This window comes from Petaurus breviceps, unplaced genomic scaffold, assembly GCF_028583685.1.
Source record: "Petaurus breviceps papuanus isolate PSGF00001 unplaced genomic scaffold, PetGlider_PUasm1.0 91041, whole genome shotgun sequence".
In the NCBI taxonomy this organism is placed as follows: domain Eukaryota; kingdom Metazoa; phylum Chordata; class Mammalia; order Diprotodontia; family Petauridae; genus Petaurus; species Petaurus breviceps.
Window position 1 is genome coordinate 42102044 of NW_027187400.1, and position 19908 is coordinate 42121951.

At 56.5% G+C, this 19908-nt stretch overlaps 1 protein-coding gene across 1 annotated transcript in view; it reads right to left on the reverse strand.

Moving 5' to 3' along the window:
• The window catches only part of SIPA1L3 (signal induced proliferation associated 1 like 3), a 94096-nt gene that overhangs the window by 8973 nt on the left and 65215 nt on the right, over positions 1–19908 (reverse strand). Inside the window, exons 14-18 of the mRNA XM_069078521.1 lie at positions 16787–17157; positions 12281–12502; positions 6424–6589; positions 4765–4981; positions 3335–3478 (exon numbers count right to left, since the gene is read on the reverse strand). Of these exons, the coding sequence (XP_068934622.1) occupies positions 3335–3478; positions 4765–4981; positions 6424–6589; positions 12281–12502; positions 16787–17157 (1120 nt within the window). The remainder of the gene's footprint in view (positions 1–3334; positions 3479–4764; positions 4982–6423; positions 6590–12280; positions 12503–16786; positions 17158–19908) is intronic.

Sequence of the window (19908 nt, forward strand, 5' to 3'; positions counted from 1 at the left end):
TGCCTGCCTCCCTGCTCCTGGTGGCGGGGGTCTCAAGGCTGGGCGGCCCTGCCTGATAAAGCTGGGGCCTGACTTGTACCTGACACAGGCCCTGCCTGCCTCCCTGCTCCTGGTGGCGGGGGGTCCCAAGGCCGGGCAGCCCTGCTCCACCGTGGTGCCGTCTCTCTCTGCCTCTCCTCTGGAGAGGCTCCTGGCTCATGCCAGGCCCCACTCTCCGATGTTCCTCAAAGAGGAGGCCCAGGGCAGGGCTTCTTCCAAAAGCAGCTATGTCTGACAGGCTGGGGCAGATTCCCCCTGAGGACTGTGAGCTGTCAGACCTGAAAGGGCAGTTTCCAGAACAGAAGAGAGGCAAGTAGGGAGGAGATGGGAGGCTAACTTCCTCTGCATGTCCTGGTTTCTAACCACTTATATGGCACTTATTAATCTGCCCTGGCATTACAATTATCTATACCTACTTTCCACCTGTTTGCCAGCCTCGGAGTAGGAATATAATGTAAAGGTTTTGGCAAATCAGCTTCTCAAGTATAAGACAGGGGAGGTGTGGCTAGGCTGCAAGTGCACTAAGGAAGATCCTGGGGTCAGAGCGGACCACATGTTCCACCAGTCAAAGTGATTTTAAGCCCTCATCGAGAGAAATCTAATGCCTGGGACCAGAGAGGAGGCAGTTCAACCTTGCTTTGACTGTGGGGTCAGACCCCATTTGCAGCACTATGCTCATTCCTGGGCCTCAAATTACAGAAAAGACACTGGTAAGCTGACAAGCACTGGGAAGAGGGAAGCGGCTAGTATGGGGAAAGGCTGAGAGCTCACACCATCCAGGGAGCAGTTGACAGGGCTGGAGATGGAGAAGACAGGATGGCGCTCCTATGAGTGGAAGGGTGAGAAGACCGTGCTGCTCGGCCTCAGGCGGAAGAGAGAGGACAATCAGAGTTCAGGTTGGGCACAGGACAAGAAGCTCCGAAGGATGAAAGTCAAGCAGAAGTGGGCGGGCTGCCCTGGCGAAAGCGCGCCTTGTCCTGGGCATCTTCAGGCAAAGGCCGGCGATGGCACGGGGGGACGGATGCTGTAAGGGGACTGCAGGGACAGCACAGATTCCACAGCCACTGATTCGAGGGGCCTGGCCCGCTCACCATTATTTTTACATGACATTAAACTTCCCACCTCCATGCCTTTGCCAATGCTGCGCTGCTCTGCTAGACCCTCGGTTGCTTTCAAAGCTCAGCTCAGGCGCCACCTCCTATGTGAAGCCCATCACCAGCCCCTTGAAAATGCTCGTGTACTTGTTGTTCGGTCGTTTCAGTCCTGATCAATTCTCCGTGACCCCATCTGGGGTTTCCTTGGCAGAGATGCTGGAGGGGTTTGCCATTTCTTTCTCCAGTTCATTTTACAGATGGGGAAACTGAGGCAAACAGGGTTAAGTGACTTACCCAAGGCCACATAGCTAGTAAACATCCCAGGCTAGATTTGAACTCAGGTCTTCCAAGCCTAGTGTGCTATCCCCTGCACCAACTAGCTGCCCTTACGTACTTAGTATTTACTTACCTCTAGGGCCTGTCTCATGTTCAGCTCTGCACCATGTGGGGCCTGGGACAATGGGAGGGGTTTAATAAAGAGCTGAACTGACTGGAATCATTTTGGTCTCATCTCTGCTTCCTGCTCAGAGCAGCTAACCCTAGGGGCCCAAACACAACAGGCAATCCAGAAATGTTTGCTGGTGAAGATGCCAACTAATGGATAGTGGAAAAAACCAAGGTCGGGTCTCTTCAGGTAGGATCTGACAGCGCCAGGCACCGGGCGGTAGGCAGGCAGAGTCTGGCCAATGGCGTGGCCTTCTGAGACAGTTCAGTCTCAGCCAGGGATGCCTTAGTCTGGACAGGGCTGGGGAGCCTGGGAAGCTGTGGAGGCCATGCTGGCTTGGGACTGTGCAGATCCGTTGCGGAAGGCTGTGGCACCTGCTTTACGCAGACTGGGGAGGAGGGCTGGTTTGGTCTGAGCCCCCTGAGATATGAAAGGCTCAGCCTACTGATGTGTGTGACTTTATTGGAATTCACAGTCCCCTGCAGGAATGCCTTTCTGATCCAGAGCTGCTGACTATCAGTAAATGTTGGGAGTGCTGAGGCAGGGATGGAGAGGTCCACTTTATCTGAGCTGGTAAGCTATTTAACCAGGAACTATCTGTATTCTTTAAAATCTTATCAATAAAGCATTTTGTTACACTTTATGGCCTGTGAGTGTCTCCCTACAGACCTGATTCCGTGCATTAGGCCTGGCCCGGAACAGCGCCCCTGGAATGGAACAAGGCTGCTCCACACCAGAAAGAACTAGGTGGCGGGGACAGGCTGCCCAGGGCTAGGAAGGGAGCTCAGGCAGGGCTGGCTCTCAAAGCTTCAAGGGAAGATGAGGCCTCAGGGCCCCTGGATTTTGAAGCAGGCCACGTGGCACAGCTTGTCTGCTTGGGCCAGTCTGATGTGGAGCCCTAAGTCGGCTCCCTTAGCTTTTTGCAGGTCTGCATAGAGCCCTGAGGAAGAAAGCACTCCCCCCTCCCCACACTAGTATGGCCACGGCTTGGCAGACATCAACAGGACTTGATCCCGCGCCCTCCCCAGAACCACCTCACCATTCTCCGTGCCCAGTACCAAGTCTGGGAGTCTGTTTGGTGGAAGAGAGTGGCAGGTTTTGCCAAAGGGCTCTCTTCAGGATGCAGGAGGTGATGTACCCAGGCTAGTTCATGCCAAGCCACTGCAGAGCTAAGCTCATCTCACTCCTTCCTTTATCCCAAATCTAAGTGTGTAAGAATGGACAGCGTGTGGGACCTGAAGTTGGGAAGATCTGAGTTCAAGTCCAGCCTCAGATACTTACTACTAGCTGTGTGACCCTGGGCAAGTCACTTCACTTTTGTCTGACTCTGTTTCCTCAAGTGTCAAATTTGGGGATAAAAACAGCACCTGCCTCCCAGGGCTCTTATGAGGATCAAATGAGAGGCCATTCGCACCGAGCAGGTGCTTAACGAAAGTTTGCTCCCTTCCGATCAAAGCAGTTTGGGTTGGGCAAAGTCTCCCTGTTTGACCATGGCTGACTTGGGCCACTCAAAACAGGCCCTACAGAACTCTGCCCCAGGACACCCTGTACCCACAGGGAGAGCAGTCCGCTCACTGAGAACAGGAGAGAGAAAGAACACATGCATGGCCTCCCTGCAGGCTCCCCGGGAGCTTTCAAAAAGCAAAGGGACCTGTCTGCGGTCCCATGGTGGGCACTCCTGGGGAGGGCCAGGAAACAGGCTGCCCAGGGATGGGGAGAGGAAAAGAGGGAGAAGAGGACATCTGATGGAGCTTACCTTCATAAGCCTTTGCAGCATTGACCAGACTGGACCACTCAAGGCCAGCAGCAGTGTCAGGGAGGGGCATCATCCCAGGGTCCAGGCGCCTCATTGGCCGGTCCCGCACGTCAGTCAAGGAGAGCTCCGAGGCAGAAATGGTGGCTGGGGAGGTAGAGTGGGGGAGTCTGGAGAAGGCACTGACCGGGGACCTGACCCTGCCTGTCTCCTGCAGAGGCCCCCAGCTCCTTGGGCTTGCTCAGCGGTGGCTTAGGCCGCTGCACTCATCAGGACACCCATCAGCGGCTCACACAGCTGCCCTTGGCCTCACATTCTTGTGCTCCCACAAGGGCCATCAGCACTGGAGGGTCCTTCATTAGCAGCCAATAGTTAGCAACAGGCAGGGCTCCCCTCCAAGCAAGCCACGTGGGCAAGAGAAGTGCCCTCCATCAGGTGGAGAACTCGGCTGCTGCCCAGAAGGGGAGGAGCTCTGGGGCCCGGAGTGTGGGCGGCAAGAGGCAGCTCCGCGTTAACCCTTCCTCTGCCAGGGACGAGCGGCCATGCTGGGCAGGTCTCCCCCTCAGTGGCTGGTTGCCAGGATGCCACAGCTGATGCCAGGCCCAGACAGACTGGTTTTGTACGACCTACGGGGGATACCTCCCACAATCTTACTCTTCACCTCCATCTTGCCTTTCCTCCAGCCTTCCCTGGTTTCCTGGCCCTTAACCTGCCTAGAGGAATGGGGCCCAGGGCTCAGTGGCTGAGGGGCCACTTCTGGTGGCAAATGACATCTGGGCACCTCTCTGAGGAATGCACCTACACCCCAACATGCCTGGGTACCCTGTCCCACTCCCTCCCTCAGGGATTTCTCTCCCTATCATTCCTGACCTCCCATGGAGGCAGCCCCTCCCCCACATCTCCACCTGCCCAGGTTTGGTCATTTCTCTGATTGGCTTGGAAAGCTACAGTCATATTAGATCAGATTACAGCAAAGAGAGATAATGAAACTTGGAGGAGCTTGGGATACTTAGCGGAGGTTTTTATTCTCCTGAGATTCAGAATGAGCTCCTGGGGCCAGCAAAATGACTCATGTCCAGTCTAAGCCCAGTAAGACTACCCTGCCCACCCCCAAACAGCCAGAGGTTCGGTGGAGGTCACGGTGGCTACAGGGACCAAGGGGCAGTGTGCTCTGAAGTCTGCCCTGCCGAGACTCCCATGATTCTTTCTACAATAATGGGGCGTGGGGGAATGTGACTGGAAACAGAGGGAGAGGAGAGAGGATGCATGACCACCATGAGGCCTCCTGCCAAGTCTGCCCAGCCAGAGGACCAAGCTTCCTTTCCCAGTCAGAATGTCTGTCTCTGCACCTGACTGCGTGAACAGGAAAAAGAGCCCCAGAATCACCTGTGCCCCCCACCCCAGTCCAGGGCCAAGAGGACAAACATGCTCACATTTCTTCTCAGGGAAGCCATTGCCACCGACCGGGAGTGGGTGCGAGTGCTGGTGCTGTCGGCGGGAGGGCAGGGTGCTTGAGGGGTAGGTGCTTGTGAAGATGACATCACTGGGCAGGCCCGGCTCGAAGCAGGGGGGGCTTGAGTACGTGGTCTCCCGCCGGCCACTGCACAAGCTCTCGTCAGACAAGGTCCTCTGCAGCGCCTTCTGGGGGGACTGGGGGAGGTGAGGACAGCACAGGGTCAGAGCCCCCGGGTGTGGCTAGAGGCTGCATCCGGGAAGGACCCAAGCCCTGCCCACTGACTCCCCAACCCTCCTGCCAGAGGCTGCTGGGGGCAGAGGACAGAGCACCAGGCCTGGAGTCAGGAAGACCCAAGTTCAGATATGACCACAGACACTTCCTAGTTCTGTGACCCTGGGCAAGTCACTTTACTTTTGTTTGGCTCATTTTCCTCAGCTGTAAAATGGGGATCTATCTCGAGGGGTTGTGAGGACCAAATGAGATCACGGTCAATATAGACCTCCTTCTTTCTCTTGCTCCATCCAGGCCGGACTCCAGGCTTCCTTCCCTCCTGCCTAAACCTCTGTGCCAACCTCTCCCTGGGTCTCCCCACAGGATGACACAGACCCTTGGAGTCTGGTCTTCTCTGCCTCGTCCCCAGATGTCCCAGGTAGGTGTCCACTGTGCTCCCCCCACCTTTCCTCAGACTCATAGCCATGCCCCATCACTGACAGCCAGACTTGGCCCCCTGCTTTCTCCATCACCGAATCCCTCCTTCAAAGCTTGGTTCCGTTTCTGGTTCCTCCACAAGGACCATCCTTTTTCTTCAGGAGCCTTGGGTTCAAATCTGAACTCTGACATTTACTTGTCTATGGACCTCGGTAAGTCACATTAGTGCTGCAAGCCTCACTTTCCTCATCTATCAAATGGGGCTAACAATACCTCCACGAGTTGTGGGGAAAAGCTAAGCTTAAACCTTAAGAGGCACCACAGAAATGGGGGGCTGGCCACATGCTCTCACCTTCAGTCTGTCTAGCCAGGGACAGCCTCCAGCTCAGGAGTGAGAAGGGAGATTCCTTCCAGCTCCCAACCCTGAGTGGCTATTTTTGGGTGGACACATAACATGTCTCTTTAACTAGATGGTCATGACCCCAAGGTCTGGGACTGGGTCTGCCACCTTTGGGTAAATGCCTCATGCTCCTCCGGCTAGCAGCTGGCAGAGCCCTCCCAGCCCAGCCAGTGCTTGGCAGATTATACGGCGTGCCCTCTCTGCTTCCTGCTCAGGGAACTGTCCCTCTCACTGAATGTCTGCAATGAATGTTGTAAAGAGATGCACAGCCGCTGGCCGCTGGCTGAGAAACAGCAATGACCCTTCACCTCACGTCTCCTCTTCTGCCACAGACCAACCTGAAATCCCCCAAATTTTTAGTCAAACCAGGCAAAAATAAACACAAATTCAGGCTGTCTCACGAGGCCGGCCCGGGCGGGAGTGCGCATGGCTGACTGGGGCCCTTCCTGCCTCGGCAGGGGCTGAGGACTGAGCCTGGCTGTGACTGGCGGCTTCTGGGCTTAGGGTGGTCCCAGGGCTCACGCCTTGCCTGCGGAGGGCACTGGGTGTGGGGATGGGCGGCCCCCTGGGAGGGGCCTGTACACTCACCGAAGAATCCCGCTCCTGCTCGGGGGTCAAGGGGTCCATGATGATCAGCTTCTTGAGGTCATCCTCAATGGTTGACTTGTAATTCTTCCGGGGTGAGCGGAGATCACGCAGGGACGCCCTTAGCCTGGGCTGCCCAAAGACATTCTTGGTGTTCATATCGATTTGCCTGAAACAATCCGGTGAGAGGGTCAGGAGGTGCCCAGCCTCTCTCCTTTCCTCCCTCCCTCCCTCCCAGACTTGCTCTGGCTTGCAGGAATTGCTCCCTGCCTAGGCAGATGGAAGCTCCCTAGCCCTTCTCTCTCCAGGGACTGGGCACTGGCAACTGGGTGGCTCAGTGGACAGGAGTCAGGAGGACCCAGGTTCGAATGCCCCCAGGCACTTACTAGCTGAGTGACCCTGGACAAGTCACTTAGCCTCAGTCGGCCTCTCAGTTTCCTCATCTATAAAATGGGGGTAATACTAGCACCTTCCTCCTGGGGTTTTTGTGAATAGAAAAAGCAGATAAATATTTGTAAAGTGCTTTGCCAATGAGAAAGCATTATCTAAATGCTAGCATCCAGAGAAACGGCAGAGAAGGGATGCCCATTTCATGGCCTGCTTTTTGAGAATGGGAGGAATCAATGACAAGAAGCATTTGAGGTGGGTGGGGTAGGGGGAGGAAGCATGGTGAGCTGGGGCAGGCAGGCAGAGAGAGTGTGGGGGTGGGCTGGGGTGAGCCCCAGGTCTCTGAAGGATCTGTGGCAGAGTCGGGGGAAGGGACCTGAGGAAATGGGAGAGGGTGGGCACTGGCCACACTATGGGGCAGGCCTGGACTCATCAGGGACAGGCCAGCAGGACCAAAGGAGGGTTTGAGTCAGTGGCCCCCAAGGAGGGATGTCCGCCAGGAGCTCCTGGGGAAAAATGTGAAGAACTGCTTCTTACCCTTCCCCTATGTCCTGGCATGACCCACTGCTCCCCCATGGAGCATGCTCACTCACTGACCATGTTCTCCCTGCAGAGCCTGGGCAGCCACACAGGCAACGTGGCCCTCCGTCTGTGGCTGCCTCCCATGGTGGGGGAGGCCAGAATAAGCCACTGAAACACACCTGGCCCATAAGGCAGCTCTAAGTGGTGAGCCTGGGGGCTGGATGCTGGGCAGGGTCCCTGAAGCCTACCTGTGGCAAGGGCTCAGGAGAGGTCAAAACAAGAAACTCCCTCAGAGACCACTCATGGCAGACAGTGCCCACAGGGCCTGCCTCTCCCTCAGTCTATGTACATAGCAGCTTCAATCTGACCGGCCTCCCTTGTAGGGAAGGGCAGGCTGAGCTAATAAGGACTGATTTAGCTTTCTGCAATGACAAAATCGGCTTCAGACACATTGGATTGTGTGTTGGATTCTCTGAGAAAGGGGAAGAGTGTCTCCAGATCAAAAGTCAAGTTTTCTGAGCCCAGGACCCAGGTCACAAGGGCCCCCCTCCAGCTCCGACCCAAGGTGACATGAAACAATCTCTGCTTTCTTTTCCTGGCCCGGCCGGCTCGGCGGGATTCAGCACAACGGCAGAGCAGAAAAGGATCTGAGAACTGACAGACCGCCGCTTCACCATTTATGCGCTCAACGACAAAGCATTTGCTGAGGCACAGAAGTGACCTAGAAACCAGGTGGAGGAAATGAACCGTCTTAAGCCCAGCACATTTCTGAACTGCCTGCACGGGGACCTTAAGAAGGGAAAGAGAAGGTGGCTGGCTCCTTCTCATCCCCAAGAACTCCCCCGCCAGATGAAAAGCACAGGACTGGGACCTGATTATGCCGTCTCTCCTCCCGCAGCCCAGGGACTGGAGGAAGACTCCCCCTCCCCACCCTGAGTCTCCTCAATGCATCCCAGAATCCTCTGTCCCGAAGGGAGGCAGCAGGGCACACCAGCCCCTGCTCTCTTCCACGGAGAAATCAATGGAACCCAAGTGGGCTGGAAGAGCCCTGTAGGAGGCTCTCTGAGTCTGGGCCTGGGCTCCTGCAGCTCCTTCAGGGTCTCTGGTGCCCCCAGGGAACATCCCCATTCAGGCCAGGCTAATTAAGCCACACCTCACAGAGAACACTCAATCTCATGCCCAACACAAAATGACAGGCTACCCAAGATGGTGCCCTCTGCCAGGGGGTGAATGGCTTCTCCTGACCTCGTTGCCATCTCGGAGGAAGAAGGCCGAGTGGCTTGTGGGGTGCCGCAGGGCACCAAGATCAAATCCAGCGAGGTGACCCTGGCTGAGTCACTTACCCTCTGACTGTTTCCTCATTGATGAAATGGGGATAAGATAATCATCACAAAGGGCCCAGAAAACAAGAGTTGCTACAGAAAGGCTGGCTGCTGCCCCTCCCTGGGCCCCTGTGCACAAAGCATCTGTCTGTCTGCTTGGCTGGTGCCACAGACTGCCTAGTCCTGTGCCTCCCTGCATTCCAGCTTAGCCAGTGCCCAGCCTGAGGCTTGCACGGTGGCAAGATTCAGTGACCCGCGGGCAGAGCCTTGGTGCCAAGGGAGACTGAAAGTGCAAGGACTTCTGACCGCTCTGAGCAGCTGCAGATGCCGTCCTGGTGCCCAAGCCTACCCTGAGTGCTGGGCCCCAGAGACTCCTGGTCCCTGGCTCCTGGACCTCAGTGCTAGGCTTCCACCAACAAAGCTCAGGCCTATTCTTGCCACCCCCTTGGCAGTGAACTCAGGGGAATCTTCTGGGCACATAAACTCTACTTTCTGCACTAATGGAAGGGGCAGCCAACTTCTGCAGAAGCCCAGGCTATGGTAACAGGGGCATATGTGGGAATGAGCCTTTGGGGACAGAGGGCACCAGGACCATGTACAGTGATGAGTCGCACACCCTAAGAATAGGGGTGAGAAGGAGCGCAGATGGGGGGGAAAGGAGTCAGGACAGGGAGATGACCGCTGACTGCGGCCCCTACCAGGGAGGTATCAGGACGGGGAGGTGATCGTGGCCCCTACCAAGGAGATATCAGGACAGGGAGGTGACTGTGGCCCCTGCCAGGGAGGCGTTGGGAAGGGGAGGTAACAAGGACCCCTACCAGGATAGGGAAATGACCGTGACCCCTGCTGGGGAGGCAGACTGGAAGGAAGTGGGGCTCTTTAGTGAGGAGAAGAGAAGTGGCTGTGGAGGGCACAAAAATCGTCTGTCATCCGAAGGGCTCGGAGGGTACTTGATCTGCTCTGCTCATCTCTTGGTGACTGTCAGCTGGATATATTTCCTGTCCCCCTGCCTCATCACGGATGTGCAAACACAAAGGATGTGTGTGACCTCCCTGAGGTGGGTGCTCCTTCCTGTGTGCTGGCTGTCACCTACCCAGGTGGGCCAGTCTTGTAACCTGTGCCCGTCTTCTGGCCCTACAGCCAGGGGCCATTTTTCCTGACATCATGAGGCTAGGGGGTGGGGCACGATGGTCATCCGTCCAGTCCTATCCTCTCCTGATTGCAGGTTTCTCACAATAACTCCCCTTGACTCTGGGTCAATTCACAGACCCTCTCTGGTGCCATGCTGCCCAACAAAGAACCTTCACTATGGGCCTGCCCCTCCACGGCCCAGGCCTCTGGGTGACACTAACATTCAATTCTCTGGACACTTGCAATCAGAGCACCCTAGCAGACTACTGGGGGAAAAGTGATGGACCTCTGTTCCCAGGAAAAGCCCAGGGTCATTAGGGGAGGTCTGTGAATGACTAGAGACAATCCAGCCTCCTCTTCCATTTGTTCTGTCCACCCAAGATGGGTACCGTGATGACAGAAGCCCCAGGGGCTGTCCACGCAACTGCACATAACAATGTGGACAACACATATTTTCCTCCACTATGTTTTTCCTGTGTTGATGGTTGGGCTAAATTCCTTTTAGTATCTCCTTCAGGATGCTCTGAATGAACCCCAATGAAGCCCAATATCACGCACAGACTGAAGCATCCAAATATTGGGGATCTCTCTTGAACATGGCCTGTGTTAGATTCTTTTCCATCTTAATAGCAAACACCTTTCCGAGAGCAGGTCTCCTTGATTTCTAGGGCAGTCAGGTGGCACTACAGTGCAAAGAACACCAGACCTGGAGTCAGGAAGACCAGAGTTCAAATCTGGCCTCAGACACTAGCTGTGTGACCCTGGGCTGCCTCGGTTTCCTCATCTGTACAATGAGATGGTGAAGGAAATGGCAAACCACTCCAGTCTCTCTGCCAAGAAAACCCTGAACAGGGTCACAAAAAGTGGGACACGAGTGAAAAATGAACAATAACAAAAGCTCCTTGCTGTATGCCTTCCTTAGCATTTATGATCAGATTGGGAAGGAAGGTTACTTCAGTTTGGCATTACAGTTCTTTCAAGACAGTTCCAATAACTGTGATGTCTGGATGGCAGACCCCTCGCTGAAAGAGAGGCCTGAAAGGTGGTGTTCTGCTCCAACAAACAGATTTTTTTCTTGATCAGCATAAGGAGAAGCAGCGGAATGCTGGGACATCTTTCGGTCAATTATGTGATGGCAAAGCTGCAGCTTGTTCTGAAGCACGCTTGCGAAAGCCTCCCTGCTCCCTCCTCATCCATGCCACGATGTACGTTTAGACTGCACTCACACAGCTTACAAAGAAGGGAGGGTAGACGCGCTGCCTGGCGGCTGATGATCCCTCCTAGCTGCCTTTTTCTGGTGTTCACAAGGCTGAATGTTCTTCCTATGACACCAGCATTTTGCCATCCTCGGGAATCAATCCCTCAATGCCCCACAACTGTGTCACCTTGATTACAGATCTTGTCTATGTACTCAGTTTAATCTTGCCATTTTCCCCAACTCTTTCCTCTCTAGCCCCATTTCTGCTCGTTTACACACCATCCTCCTCAAGAACTCACACGCTGTCCAAGCATGGTGGCTCTGTGGCCTGCGATTATGAAACAGTTTGTTGTAACACCTGCAGATCTTTTTCATTTTTCTTCTGTTTGTCATCCTCCTTTCCGTTTCCTCCCTAAGTACCCTCAGCGTGACTTGGCTTAGTGGAGGCCATTCTACCTGGCTGTGTCCTTCATTGCTTCTGCTAAAGAGGTGACACATGGTCTGGCTCTGTGGGATCCCACGAGAAAGCCTATACCAAATTGGGGTTGTCACTGGGGGATGTTACCTCTCCATTGGCCCTCAGGCAAAGTGTGAGCTGCCCATCACCTGGACAACTCCACCCTGTAGTCTCTGTAACTTCTGCCCTGAGCCCACCCTGAATGCCACTCACAGCCCACTGAAGCCAAGATTCTCTCAGCAAACTCCCGGACCCCTTTTCTTTCTATCATGTGTCTGTGGGCGCTGAGGCTCAAGGTCCTGTCTGATTCCTGTTGGGTCCCAGGGCCCTGGGTTTGCAGAATTCCACGCCAAGGCTGGTTTGGGATGCTAATGCCAGGAGGTTAACGGAGGGATGCAGAAAGACCCCTGGAATCGTGCTCTGCTTCTCCCTGGCTTACCTTAGGATAAGTATCTCCTCTCTACACTCGAGTTTTACAGGCTGTAGAGTGAAGACAGTGACCCTTGCCCCGCCCTGCCGTGTGCAGCCCACCTCACCTGGCTGCTGAGGGAACCCCAAGAGTGTAAGCAAAAGTGCTTTCAGAAACTGTAAACCAATGCCAGGACAACCGGTATTTTCATGGACGTCAATTCTACCAAAAACGTTGCCCCACCCCCACTTGCTGGCTGTCTGTCCTCCCTCTTTGCCTGCTCAGAGTCTGTTAAGGTCCCAGGAGGGCCAAACTCCAACCTCACCGCTCAGACCCCGACCACGGCGGGTCTGATCACGATGCCACCTACAAACCAAGGAAAAAGGCACTTTGTTCGAGGTCATCAAAGAAAAAAGCAAAGATCAGAGGCTTACTTCTTGGGGTCAGAAAAGGCCATGGGCCGAGGGGCGGGTTCCTCTGGTCTCTTCCAGCCGGCGGGGTACTTATTCCGTACAGGCTGCTTGGAGAAGAAGGACTTGGGGACAGAGGCTGACAGCTGGAAGGGGATAGGCTGAGCCAGAGGAGGGGCCCTGGCGTTCTCCATTGCTGGCGTTTTGTAAACCTGAGCAGGGTAGGCGGTTCTGGAGCTCACGTTACTAAAAACAAACAAAACAAATTTGAAATCAGCCTTGGCGAGTGGCATTCCCAGGAAAACTGAGCCCAGGCCCTGCCCCCTCCTCTGTGCCCACCAGAGTCCTCCTTCAGATTTGGTCCCAGGGGTTCCCAGGGACTGTCTCCCACTAGGCTGACATTTACTTAGCACAGGAGGGTGGGCAGGCACTTCAGGGACCACCTGTCACCTGGGTATCGCAATGGGCCTGGCCTCCAGAGGACCGGAGTTCAAATCCTCCATCCTTCCCCCCCCCCACTCACTAGCTGTGTGACCCTGAACACCTCACTTCCATTTCTTTATCTCTAAAATGGGGATCATCATAGCACCTCCCTCCTCATGATGACATGGTCACATGAGACAAGCTATGTGAGCACCCTCTTCATGCTGGCTGTCATTATTATTCCCCAAAGCCCCTCCCAGCTCTGGCCCAGCCTGCTGGTGTTAAGAGAGGATTCCAGAAAAGGTTCAAGACGGAGCACAAAGGGGCCAGTGAGGGGCTGGAGCCCAGGTCTTCTGACGCCAAACCTCTGTCTTTCCCTGATGTCATCTGAGCTGTCTTTTGGCCAGGGGGCTTAGAGATCGGTCCTCATGTGTGGGCTGGAAGGCCTATTTCTCTTGTCCCACTCCTCGATGCCATGCCCTCCCCCAATGTTCTTGATCTGCCAGGCAGTGGGTGTAGGCGATACTGATGGCAGCAAGGCCTCCTGGGTCAGACCACAGTCTCATGGAGACAGCAGAAGACCACAGGTGGTGTCAGCCCTGAACTGACAGGCTCCACACAAGCCGGACTCCTCTGAGAGTGGTAGAGGGTGCTGTCCAGCAGGAAAGTGCCCAGTCCCTTCATCGTCTGTCCTTACATGGCTCTGCAATGTGCAAATCCCCAGCTCAGCTGACCCATGCAAAAGAAGCACGTGATTCTGTTTTCAAATCAAAGTTGAAAAATGGTTCCCACCACTGAGAGATCCACTGGCATCTCAGTCTTGACTCCGCAGATCCCTAAGGACTCCCTCCCACATAGTGGTGGGGCTCATGGCTCATTCATTCTCACTAACAGCCCCTGCCGGTACCTGGTGGGGCCAGATGCCTGGCACAGGAGCCAAGGGCTCAGATGACCCTGAGCTGAGGAGCTCCGCTAGGGCCATGAGGTCACCAATGGGCACAAGCTGGAGTTACAGGATTTCAAATTTCTAAGCACATGATCAGGGCCCCTGGATGCTGTCTAGGAGAGGTCCTCTTCCAGGCAGACAGGCCGTTATACTGGGCAGTGTGCACTGGGACGCCCACCGTGGAGGGTCCCCACCTCACCAATGCCACAGCCAGGCTGTCCCTCCCACATGCCAGTGATTTTCTGCTCTGTCTCTCGTGCTTCTCCTCAATGTGAAGCTTTCTGAGTAAGGTGCAAAACAGGCCTGCCGTCTCCCACCAAAGGCCTTCCTCTGACCTCTGAGGGGACACCTGTAACCTTTATTCTTCTGAGAGTGCAGTGGTCCTTGGTTCATGGCCACGTGGCCTCATCAGCGGGGCAGGGTTGGCAGGAGAGAAGCCCAAAGGATGGGAAGGCTGTGCAGATGGCATGGACACAACAGGGCCACCATGGCAAGGTGCCCTCGTCCTGCGGCTGCCGCTGCCAATCCTCATTCCGATCTATAACCTAAGCCTTTCTTTCAGCTCACAGAGATAGGTTTCCTGAGTCTCCTGGCCCTCAGATGGCTTCACTAGCTTGGGCGCTGACCCCTGCATCCTGGGGGGAGATGTGGACCAGCCTTTGTGGCCCTGGTCAAGCTGGGCAGGCTGTGCCAGGGCTCACCCTCTGTTGCCCAGCTTTCAGAGTTGCCACCATGGGGAAGAGCTGCATAGCCTAGCTCTAAATGAGAAGGTGCCCCAAGTGTTTGGACCTTGCTGCTGAGATGGGAAACTTGTGCCCCTTGGGGCTGTACAGGCATTCTGGGGAGATGGAACCTGGGCCCTCGAGCAGAGGCATGAATTCCCTCCACTCTGGAGGAGTCTGTCTGTGGGCCTGGAGGCGGGTCAATACTTCTGCCCATTCAGACATCCCCAGCAGGTGGGCGGGCAGGCTGAGGCCTCTTTCCCAGGGCTCCAATGGCTCAGTCTGCTGCACCTGCCACTGGGACCCTGACTGGCCATGTTGCTCATCTCCTGGGCCCCAGCAGTCCTAAGTTTCACCAGCAGCCCTGAACGATCCTTGCCCCAGCTCGAGGCCCGACTGTGCACTGACTAGCTCCAAAGGTCCTCTCATGGTGAGGTGGTGATTATGGGGCCAGCAGGATGGGAGCCCTGGCTGGAGCCTTGCTAAACACAGAGAGACTCCATCCTGGGATGGCTGATCACCAGGGCCTCTGCAGCAGGTCCACAGACCTCCAAGGTACCGAGGCAGCCTCAGCAGTACTGGGGTTAAAGATGGTCTCAGGCATCTGAGAGAGTTCAGGGGCCTTTCTGGGATGGGGGAGGGAGGCTGACAACACATCCAGCACATCAGCTGTTCTGCAATGTGGCTAGGCTCGTGGTACATCCCCGTGGCCTTGTCTACTGAGATAAACGCCAACCTGCCTTGTGACACCAAAGTGTGTCCCTAGTGCAAGGATGCTAGGAAGTAGGTGATGGTGCCAAGTGTGCAAGAGAAGCCACTGGCAGAAGAGAAACCCTTCAGCTGTGAGGAAGGCGGGGTAGGCTGCGGGGGGTGGGGGGGGAAGTGGCGCCTGAGCAGGACCTGGGAGCGCGGCCTGGGCAAACACCTGGAGGCTGCAGAGAACTGAGGAGGAGGTGACGGGAGCACGGGGGGGCCCCCACACCGGCAGGCCCAGAGGCGAGAGAGCGCCCTGGAGAGCGGGGGCAGAGCGGGGCCAGCTCAGACCTGAGGCCCTGGAAGCATTCTGGCAGCTGCAGGGTGGAAGGTGGATGGGGGGGAGCCTGAGGGCTGCACCAGCAGTCGGGGAGCTTCAGCAGGAGGCCACATGGCGACCACTGATCTTCTGCTTAGAAAGGATGCTCACATCACAGGGTCCCAGAGACCAGAGGAAGCCACAAGAGATGGAGCACTGGAGAAAGACCTGAGTTCAAAGCCAGCCTCCAACACTACAAGTGTGACCCTGGGCAGGTCATTTCCTGTCCAGCCTGCCTCAGTTTCCTCATCAGTAAGATGCAGATAATAATAGCGCCTACTTCCCAGGGTTGCTGCGAGAAGCAGATGAGATGGTATTTGTAAAGGGCTTTGCAAACCCTACCATGTTCAGGTGATGCTACGGAAAAGCTAAGTGCAGTGATGGGCTGCTGTTCCTTCCCATCCCTGGCCCCTGGCCAGTGGGCTCTGAGCATGGCCAGGCTGGACTTCTGTCAGCTTAGTGCTTCACGCTGTCCCTCAGCAGGGTGTCCTGTTTGCCCAGCCAGGCGTCACGGGCCCTCCTGGGGCCAGGGTACAGAGGGCAGGCCTGGATGGCCAAGGCCAGAGTGGCTCGCTTGTGCAGGGATGGGGACGTAGGCAGGTCCTGGAGAATGGAGATGGGGGCCTATTTCCTTCTCCTCCTCTCCTGACCCCTCCCCCAGCCCAGGGTCACACAGCAAGTACTCCAGAAAGCCAGGTCCAATGAGTAGCCCTGGATGGGCTCGTGGGCTCGTGGTCTCAGATGGAGGCACAGCCCAGCTGGCCTGGGCTCGGCCTGCACTGCAAGGTCTTTACCACTAGGTGGCACATACGCCACGTCTCTGGCTCAGCTACCTGGTCTCCAGATCAACCTGCCCACAGCAGCCTGAGGAAGCCTGGGGCCTGGGAAGGGGAGTGTGTGGTGGGGACAGGCAGGGGGCTATCCCTGCGCAGAGCCATGTCAGAAACTGGGGAGAACTCAAGGAGAGGGGTCCTAGGATGCCCATAAGTAGTCACTCCTGGCTGGGGCAGGGATGGGGGTCTTGGACCTTCCCCAAACCACTCCCTTTCCTAGACGTCTCTTTGCTCCCTCTCCTGGCTCCCACGCCCACACGGAGAGGACAAGGGCAGGGCCATTTCCCAGGGTGGGATGTGGTAAGCCCCCACAGATGCCCCACAGGTGCTGCCTGTCCTGGAAAAGAGGGATCCTTTACTGGGGAGGATGGGCAGGAGTCCTGTCCAGAAGGAGGCCAGAGGACCATCTCATGATCCGGCCTGGAGTCCTTCCAGGCCAATTAATCCACGGCCGTAACACCAAGACCAAACTTAAACCCAGCAGCCCGGATCCTGGCACCCTCCCTCCACCCCCAGGCCCCGCCTCACTGCTACCTGGGTTGCTTGAGCAGGTCGTGGCTGTTCCCGGGGCCCACGGGTCCTGAGGTGGTGCTGGAGCTGGCTGAGTACAGTTTGGGCCGGTAGCCTTTGCCCTGGCCACTGGCAGATAGGGTCTCCCGACGCTTGTCTGAATGGTAAAGGCTCTTGTCCCCGTGGCCCCCATAAATGGGCTTTTGCAGTCTGGGTGGCCGCGGCAGGCCGATGGTGGTCTCAATGCCACTGTCGCTGGAGCCGCCCTTGGAGAGGGGGTCCTGCTCAGCCTCAAGGGCGTCCAGGCTGTCGAACCAGCGCTCATCACTGTGGCTGCTGGAGGCATTGCTGGACAGCGTGTTGCTGCTGGAATGGCTTGAGTACTGAGGCTCACCCTGGGAACACAACAGAGTCTGAGTACAGCTGCTGTGTGCCCAGCACAAGCTGAGAACACAGGGGCCGCTCCCATCCTCTTAGCAGAGCCAATGTGTGTGCACAAAAACACATGCACACACACACAAACACACACACGTCACCCTGCACAGAACAAACACAAACCAGACAGTGGGCAGGGAGGAAGGGCAGGGCCCAAGCAGCCCAGCGAGGCCCTGGAGGCTGCCCGGGGAGCCAGGGGGGCCCAAGGAGCTCAGCGAGGCTCTGGAGGCTGCCTGGGGAGCCAGGAGGCCCTGGAGGCTGCCCAGGTAGCCAGGGGGGCCCAAGGAGCCCAGTGAGGCCCTGGAGGCTGCCCGGGGAGCCAGGGGGGCCCAAGGAGCCCAGCGAGGCTCTGGAGGCTACCTGGGGAGCCAGGAGGGCCGCAGCCCAGTTGCTGGCTGTGTCAGCAGCTCCAGGGGGGGTTCACCTCTCTGACAGGGGGACTCCTCTTCTGCAAAAGTCCTGCCTATGCTACCTGACCCTGACACCCTGTGCCTCAGCCACTTCTTGCAGAGACTCAGTTTCCTCATCTGTACCTGAGACAGCCTCATGGGCTTACTTGTTGCAAGGAATAGGTGGAGGCGGAGCTGTGTGTGAGCTGCTGCTGCCAGCCCAGGGCCCAGCATGGTGCAGACAGGACCCTTGGGAGAGCCCCCCACCTCCGGCCTGTGTACTCAGAGCAGCTGCTGGGGGACAACGCTCCCCGTGTCTGGTTTGCACGGCATGAGGCTGCAGCCTGGCTTTCTACGATATGGAAAAGGCCAAGTGCAGCACACTGAATCTGTATCAGATGAGCTCAGTTTCCTCAGCTGTAAAATAGAGTGATGCCCGGCAGTTGCCCTTCACCCCCCCAGCTCTCCTCCCTAGGGACGGCCTGCTGCCGGCTGCCACCCTTCCCACCTCCCACACTTCCAAACCGACCCAGCACCTCTTGGTGGTCATGGTCAAGGCCTTTCCTCCCTGACCTCTCAGCAGCCTTGGACACTGGGGTTTTCAGCTCTCTCCCTCCCCTCTCCACTCTTCTCCTGCCCCTCTGACTGCTCCTTCTTTGTCTCCTCCTCCAGATCACACCCTGAGCCTTGGTGACCCCCTCACTCTGTCCTGGTCCCTCTTCTCTTCTCCCTCTGGACAACTTCACTGGGTGATCTCATGGACTCCCATAAACCATCATTTCTATGATCGAATTACCTGGTCCTAACCTCCTGCCAATGGGGCAGCTAGGCAGTGCCAGAATGCACAGAGCACCAGGCTTGAGGACTCTTCTTCTCAAGCCCCGGACGCTTAGCATCTGTGTGACCCTGGGCAAGTCACTTAACTTTGCCTCAGCTTCCTCATCTGTTGAATGAGCTGGAGAAGGAAATGGCAAACTATTGTGTTGTATCTGCCAGAAAAACCCCAAAGAGGGTCAGGGAGAGTCAGACACGACTGAAAGCAGTTGGACCACAGACCCATCTTGAGTCTGCCTTTTACACATCTCAGACTGGATGTCCAGCTGGCACCCTAACCTCTCCATGTCCAAAAGAGAGCTTGTTCCTTTCCCCCAGTCCCTCAGCCTCTCCCCTGCCCCCATACCTGCTGCCTTGGTAAGCCTCCCCAGTCTGCCCCGCCTCTGCTGACGCTGCCCCCAGCTGCCTGCATCACCCTAGCCTGGCCTGCCGCCACAGTGGCAGCTGGGTCTGCCCACCAAGTCTCTCCCCACCCTCCACTCGGCTCCCAAACCTTTGTTAGTCCCTCCCCCTACTGCCTCCAGAATCAAACATAAAAGCATCTGCTCGGCATTCTAAGCCCTTCCCAGTCTGTCTCTGCCTTCGGCTCCACCTTCTCACACCTCCTTCCCCTCCGCATGCCCTCTGCTCTGGCACAGCCATCATCTTGCAAACATGGGCCTCTGTCTCCAGGCTCCAGGCACTGTCCCTGGCTGTGCTTGTGCCTGGGATGCCCTCCTTCCTTACCGCCACTTCCTAATTCCTTCATGCTTCAGCTCGAATCCCTCCTGCTACAGGATCCCCCGTCATTCCATGGCCCTCTATCTGCTGCTGGTCTCCCAGTCACCCAGAACCCATCTTGTCTGTTCCCAGTTGCCTGCAGGATGTCTGCCCCTTGGACAGTCAGTGCCTCGAGGGCACAGCAGGCTTGTTTGCCTTGCTTTGCACTCCCTGGATTTGGCACAATGCCTGCTACATAGTAGGTGCTCAATAAGGGCTCTGACTACCTCAAAGGGTCATGGTGAGACACCTAGCGAGCTCTGCTGGCCTCGGAGGGGCTGGTGCTGGGCTGTGTGTGGGAGGGACGGACAACCAGCCCTGGGGCGTCTGCGTGGATGTTTCAGGGGCACCTCCAGTAGAAAGCCCCAGGAGAGGTTGCCTTGGGAAGGTCTGCTTCCCCACTGGGGAGAACGACTCAAGACCACACTCCTGACACAGAGCCTCGAGCCAGTCTCGGCGGCCCCTTCTCTCCCAGTAACTCCATGGACAAATGAGGACCTGGATTCAGACGGCCAGTGGCCCTGGCCGTGAGAGCTAGCTCTGGGCAAAGCGGGGAGCATTTGCCTCCCTTCTTTCCTCCCTGCTCTCAGAGACCCCAAGACCAGGCCTGAGGCTGCCCTCCACCTGCCCCCAGGACTCTGAAAAGAAGAGAGCATCTCTGCTGCCCACCAGGGATGCAAGGGGAGCGCCATCTTGGCTAGAGACCAGCCACCCACCACCCACAGGTGA